We start from the raw sequence: 7,500 nt of genomic DNA on the forward strand, positions 1-7,500 counted from the left end.
CATCTTTTTTGACAGTAAATTCCATTGACAAATGGCGTAGCGATGTGGGAAACTAAAATGGGTCATGCAAGAAGCGAATTTGTACCACTGAGCTTAAGACCACTTGGCTGCATTGACAAGTTCACTGCTACTACGCTATCACTGCCCAGGTATCTCCGATTAACTGCTATACCATAAGAGACGATGCGATGCAATATGATACGATACGATACGATACGAAACGATGCGATGTGATGCAATATGATACGATACGATACGATTAAGCAACTTTATTGTCAGTTTTCATTGAAATTCATTTTGCATCCCTAAGCAATGCTTTTTTAAACTGCTGGACATAGGTCTACTTATACAGTAGCATCAAAAACAACATTACACATGTGCCATGCATGTGGAACATAGAACACCATCAGTCAAAAAATCTTTGAGCGTGGAGCCGATTAAAACCCTCCCGGACAGATGTGACCAATCAGGCCTCAGCTGTGCCTTTTCCTTCCTCTCACCCCTCTTCATCTTTTCTCATCTCCCCTCTCTCTCCTGTGTCCCCTTACACCTCTCTTCTCTCCTCACTCCCAACACCATCTCCTCAGCCCTCTACCCCTCTGGCCTTCTACCCTTTCACTTTTATGCCCCTCGTCCCCAACCCTTACCCTTTATTCCTCTACCCTCCCCCTTTTCTCTCCTCACCCCTCCCTCCTTCTCTTTCCTCCTCAACCTGCTGCCCCTTCACTGCCCTCTTCCATTTCTTGTCTCTCACCTGGCATTCCTCTACACCCAGCCTTATCTCCTCCCTCCTTGCCCATCGCCACAAATCCATCACTGCTCACACCTTCCCTCTCTGCTCTCTCCTCACTCCCCTCCCTCTTCCCATCTCTCCTCACACCACTCTCTCATTGCCCCCTCCCTCTCTCATGTGTGTGTCTATCATTGTGTGTGTGTGTGTGTGTGTGTGTGTGTGTGTGTGTGTGTGTGTGTGTGTGTGTGTGCGTGTGTGCGTGTGTGTGTGTGCGTGCGTGCGTGCGTGCGTGTGTTGGTGTGTGTGTGTGGGTTGGTGTGTGTGTGTGTGTGTGTGTTGTTGTGTGCGTGTGTGTGGGGGTTGGTGTGTGTGTGTGTGTGTGTTGGTCTGTGCGTGCGTGCGTGCGTGCGTGTGTGCATACGTGTGTGTGAGGTCAAGTGGAGACTTAGTTGATTGTGTTGCTCAGAGGCGTGTTACACAATCAGAATTCGTGGAAAGCGAGCGCTTGCTTGGAATATGTAAATGGCTAATTGGTGGGAGATGGCTGGAGGCGGCGTGGAGATGTTGACCCCTTGGCCCAGCTGCTGCGCTGTGGTAATCTCTGGAGGAGAGGAGAGAGGGCAGCTGAGCTCGGAGCAGAGTAACACCACAGCACAAAAACACAGACAGAAAAGCCAGTGAGGTAATAACGAGTAAGAAAAATGGCCACATCAGAATGGCACAGAGTAAGAACTACACAACACAAAACACAGCACGAAAAGGCTGGCAAAGAAAAGAAAACCAGAAAAGGATTCTCACACTGAGTTAAGTAAAATGACCATTTCTGAATGGCACAAAAGGCCAGTGAAGTAAAGAAAAGCCAGAAAATGAATTTCGCTGCAGGTTTGACAGTACAACATTCATGGTCAGCAGAGAGACTATAATATGCCTAGAATCTCTGTGCTCAGTTAACAAAAATAACAGCCATCACATTAGGACTGAAGTGAATAGGGGTCTTTACCACGATATTATGATGTTGGCTGTCAAGGTGGTACTCGCAGAGCTTGATATTTTCTCAGGGGGTACCAAAAGTTTGAGCACCACTGAAGTAAAGTGTTACCCTATTCCTTTAATATCTCTGGTGAACTAAGTCAGTGAAACATCACCTTGAGAACGACCTGACCTGACCGGAAATAGCCTGACGACTTATACTCAAATTTTGAACTGTTTCTAGTTTTCCAGCTGTTGTGTATACATCTCTGGAGAGAAGAGGACTGAGCACTGAGCCACACCACCACACAATGGTGAGGAATTGTGATCGAATGTCCATCTTTTTCCAAGAATAGGAGGTGCTGTATACAAAATCCAGAAATGGGTTCCCACACAGTGTAAAAAAATGACTATACCAGATCAGAATGTCTACTCTGCACCACCACGCAGCGCACAGCCGGCGCGAGGGGGCATTGTTATGATGCAGATGCACAGCTCTTTGGCCATTTTATCTCAGAGGCAGAATGGAGGGTAAAGTACGCACTCTGAGTGAAAGTAACCGCACCATTTCAGCCTTTTCTGGCTTGCTGCCGTGCTTCAATTTCTGATGAGACTCAGCACTGGTCCCTCACCAAACACCAGAGTGCTTTCCAACACACAGCCAAAAGAGGAGGTGTACACACTGTATTGTTGCACTCACATCTACAGCGGTTTATTTCCATCTCTGAGGTGTGAAGTTACAAAAAGCCAGAAAGGCTCACACTCCAAATACAAATGCCCAGGCTATCCACACAATCTTTTTGATTTGTTATTTTGTCTCTTTATTATTTATTTATGGAAGTTAATGCAAGCACTCAGAGTCAGAGATGGCCAGAGTAAAAGTAAAAAATAAATAAATAAAAAAAACCTGCCATAGTTCCTTTCAAAAACAAGTAACTGGTCAACAGTTATTCTAGCAATGTACCTGATTCTGCACTGGTTGCATCAGATTTGGTGGGCTTCTTTTTAAATTTTTAGTTTTCTTTTAGTAACAACAACGTCAAGCCACCTCATTCAGTAGCAGCAACTGCCTGCTGCTGTGTAATATCATATGCTAGAGTTGTACTAACACCGTAAATTTACTTCTGCCTTTACTTTGAGTTTGCTCAGAGTAAATGTTTCACGTGGCAGAGATCTGGTCTATGTGGACATTTATACACAGAGTATTTTTTTAAAGATTTTCCAGCTGTGGTGTGTACATCTCGTAAGATAGCTGAGCACTACAAACACCACTTTTGTCTACCATTATACAGCGAGGAGGATGTGCTGTGTGCACTCTGACCTGGTGGGGTCAATTGGGTCCAGCTGCAGTGTGTAAACCCCAGGAGAGAGGTGAGAGCACACCAGAAACACCATAGCACACCACACCACACCACAGGAGCACAACACACGGTCATGTGACCTCCAACACTTTGCCAGTCTAGCTGCTGGTAGCAGTGCATTCGCTCCATCCAGCTGTGTCCGGTATCCACTTTACTCTCTCCCTCATGACCGAGGAACCAGAGCCCTCCCCCACTGATAATAACCCATCTAACTCTGGCCATCTAGCCTACTCTCCCTTGTGTATGAACAAAGCCAATATCTCATCTTGTCCTTCCCCATACCACTGATACAACACACACAGACACACACACACAAACGCGCACGCACACACACATGCACGCACGCACGCTCACACACAAACTCTCCATCGTGTCCGATGATGACGCTTGCTCCAGTGGGTTGGGGGGGTGAGGGGGTTTAACGTTGTTGCCGTTGATGCCACCTCATGTGGCTATGGAGGCCGATTCACACACACACACGCACACGCACACACACACACACACACGCACACACGCACACAAGCACACGCACACACATGTTATCCATCAACCGTGGACAACCACTGTGGACAACAGCCTACCACTCTACTCCACACCCCTTCCTCCTAAAGCTGATGCTGTATCCATCAACCATACTGTCCTACATGTCCGAACATGAAACCTCCCCTCACCTCACCACCCCACCAACCCAACCCACACCTCACATGCAGGGCCGCCGCTACACATCAGCAGAGTACGCAAAGGGCTTAGGGCACCAACCAGTGCTTGGGGCACCAACCACTTTGCCTGCAAAATTGGGGCCTCTTAACCCCTTAAGGCGCGGCTTTATAAATTCATTATTACCAGTATGGTAATGACCAAGTTGTGGTGCATTATTAAAGGGGCTGTGTTGTGTCATAGTATTGTATTGCTATGGTAGTTAGATTTCAATGTCTATTACAGCGTGCCTCTGGAGGTACGGCACGCATTAAGGGGCTACAAGATTGACTAAAAAAAACATCATGATGATTTTTTGGAATTACATTACAAAACATGTATTTATCAGATTGTTATTATAATTATTGAATTATGAGGGGGGGGCTCCTGACCAGCTATGGGCGTAGGGCGTCCAAAACCTTAGCAGCGTCCCTGTTCACATGCATCACCTCCAATTCCGACAGCCCCATCTACCGCCATATTGTCACGTGTGGCGTACCAATACATCAAGCCAGCCACCATCATCCCCCAACACCACCACACACTCACCACAGTATCTTGCAAGGCCAAGAGGGGCAGGAAATAATTAAGTGTCACGTGGTCAGGGAGTATACACACCTCATGACGCCCCAAACTCAACCCCGACTCATCCATGCTGTTTTCATCACTCGTACACTCCTGTGTTGGGCCTACTATGTGACAGCCCCATACCCACACACAGTATCCCTATTGTCCTATACAGGGGTGATAGTGAAAAAAAATCCTGAGCCTGAACTTTTTCCCCTGCCCTAACGACGACGACAAGATACTGCATAGTGACGTAAAGTAGGCCTTTTTTGACACATTGTTCAAACATTTAATAGCCTGTGTATGACCATTATTCAAGCATCATCATTCTGATAGTAGAAGAAAGCCCTGAACCTGTACCACTTTCTGAGATAAGAATAACCTAATGGCTAATTATTATCAATGTTTTTATTTTTGCAAACTCTGTCAAGCCTGAAATCAGGCATGGAGCCTGAATACTATCAGCCCTGCCTATATGAGCTATGGTCCAGCCCACCACCACCACCACCGCCACCACCAGCCAAACCTCTCTACCTCCAGGAGCCATCCATCCATGCACCAACTAATGTCTACCACAGTATCCATCTATGCACACCACAGTATCTGCCAAGGCCACGAAGTGCAAGAAAAAGCCAAGAGTGCCACATGATCATGGACCATCATGAGTAAAGATGATGTTCAAAGTCCAGCGACCTCATGTATAAAACTTGCTGACTTTCAAAACTCATGAGTACGTTTTCACACAAATGTACGTACGTCAAAACACAAGTACATTTTCACACAAATGTTCAGATGTACTAATACTGAATTACCATGAAAAAGTGCATGTGTACTACATTTTATGTAATATCGGGCATGCTACATGAATCACAAATGTTGTTTATGCAGGGACTGATAGATTTGACATTTTATGTGCAAATGTATCGTTTTCAAATGATCACTTACGTAAAGATTCAGTGGGAAATCTACGCAGATTTTTGTACATGAGGCCCAGGTATCTGATCATAAATAAGGCATCTAATAAAGCCCTCCCTCCCTTCATCATCCATATAGAGCACATCCACCTGTTCATCTACTGACGACTTCTACCCCCACTTCCCATTATGCTATGGTATTGGATTGGAGTTTTTTTAAACCTTTATTTTACCAAGAAGGTCTCGCTATATAGATAAAAGCATATCTTCTCCCAGGAAGTCCTGGCCAAGATAACATAAAATCAGTACACCCCCGAACCCACGCCACTCTCCCACCCCCCACCCCCTGGCACACACACACACACACACACACACACACACACACACACACACACAAACACACGCACGCACACGCACACGCACACACACACACACACACACACACACACACACACACACACAAACACACGCACACGCACACGGACACACACACAAACACACACACACACCAACAAAGGTATATAACATCTCAGACACACAGTATATGACAATATAAAATATATTTGCAGTATGTATGCCAATGACTCACTTTATGCAGCGAGGTCCTCTCAACCAGCTGGAAGGGGGAGGGGTCAACTCGGATCTGATCCAAATCGATTGGCTGCTCCAGCTCGGCCTCCTCCCAGCTCCTTATCTGCACACAATGCACAATAGCAAACAATCACAGCATGCACACACAACAGCAGCGTGGTAATAGAGGAGAGGGAGAGGGAGAGAGAGAGAGAGAGAGAGAGAGAGAGAGAGAGAGAGAGAGAGAGAGAGAGAGAGAGAGAGAGAGAGAGAGAGAGAGTTTAGGACAGAGACAGAAACAGAGGCAGAGGCAGACAGACACAGAGGCAATGGCAGAAAGAAAGACAGAAAGAAAGAAAGAAAGACCAGCACAGAGACAAAAGTCAAGCGAGAGAGACAGACACAGAACCACAGAACAACAGAAAGAGAGCAAGAGAGCGAGGGAATGAGAGAGAGGTGATTGACATGAGGTAAATTGCTGTGGTTCCAGGTCGCGGTGTGCATCTGAGCGCAATCTTGAGCGTGTATTGATTGGCCACGTTACCTCCTCTGGTGTCATGGTGTCTGCCAGCGGAGAGGGGGGCGGCTCCTGGGGAGAAGGGGGGGAGCTGTCAGTCAAGAGTACGACAGACAGACTCACGCACGCAAGCACACACACACACACACACACACACACACACACACACACACACACACACACACACACACACACACACACACACACACACACACACACACACACACACACACACACACACACACACACACACACACACACACAAACACACACACACACACAAGCTAGCTGTTTCTTATGCTTGCACCTTCAGAGTGACACAACACGCGCCCAGCGCTCCAGTTTAGCTCTTTGGTGACCTTAACCTCACCTTTACCCAATATTAATATGTGAACACTGAGGTTTTGAATAGTGGAAGACAAGGGTCCCTGCCACTAACCTCTATAGACGTCATTGGTCCCTGCATATCTTAACTGAAATTTTTGCACACATGACATCAGGTATTTTTTGTGTTTTTTTTGCATTAAGTTGCTCAAACATAGAGGGACATAGTACATGCAAATGAACAGTCGGACAACTTAACAGATTAATAAATGATGAGCCATTTTCCCTTCCAACACACAGGCACACACATAAAAAAGAAACTAGCACTGTTTGGATATCATGTGTTGTTTTCATTTTAAAAAAGGCATTGGTTGGATCTTGTTGTTATTCAAATAAGGCGGTCTGAGTCTGATTTGAGGACGCTGGGGGAGGTAAATAGTTGGGGGGGAAGATAAGAGAGCAAACTCATTTAAATCCTCCTCTCCATTATTCACACTAAAAATACCACCCTCAACGTCTTGTTTTGCTCGCATGAATATTTAATTAGGGCCAGCAGCCCCACCTGGTGGTGATAGGCAGTGTTTGTTTTGATTTTTTTTGTATGTTGTTTATCAGCCGGAGAGAGCAGCTATCTGCAGCGAATGTCTCATGACCAGCGCTTTTAGAGAGCTCAGACACACACACACACACACACACACACACACACACACACACACACACACACACACACACACACACACACACACACACACACACACACACACACACACACACACACACACACACACACACACACACACACACACACACACACACACACACACACACACACACACACACACACACACA

The 7,500-nt window shown here is 46.2% G+C and overlaps 1 protein-coding gene across 1 annotated transcript in view; it reads right to left on the reverse strand.

Moving 5' to 3' along the window:
* clcn1b (chloride channel, voltage-sensitive 1b) overlaps positions 1-7,500 on the reverse strand; it is a 76,474-nt gene that overhangs the window by 3,763 nt on the left and 65,211 nt on the right. Inside the window, exons 21-22 of the mRNA XM_063199895.1 lie at positions 6,355-6,399; positions 5,830-5,934 (exon numbers count right to left, since the gene is read on the reverse strand). Of these exons, the coding sequence (XP_063055965.1) occupies positions 5,830-5,934; positions 6,355-6,399 (150 nt within the window). The remainder of the gene's footprint in view (positions 1-5,829; positions 5,935-6,354; positions 6,400-7,500) is intronic.

The sequence above is a fragment of the Engraulis encrasicolus genome, chromosome 5 (assembly GCF_034702125.1).
Source record: "Engraulis encrasicolus isolate BLACKSEA-1 chromosome 5, IST_EnEncr_1.0, whole genome shotgun sequence".
NCBI lineage: Eukaryota > Metazoa > Chordata > Actinopteri > Clupeiformes > Engraulidae > Engraulis > Engraulis encrasicolus.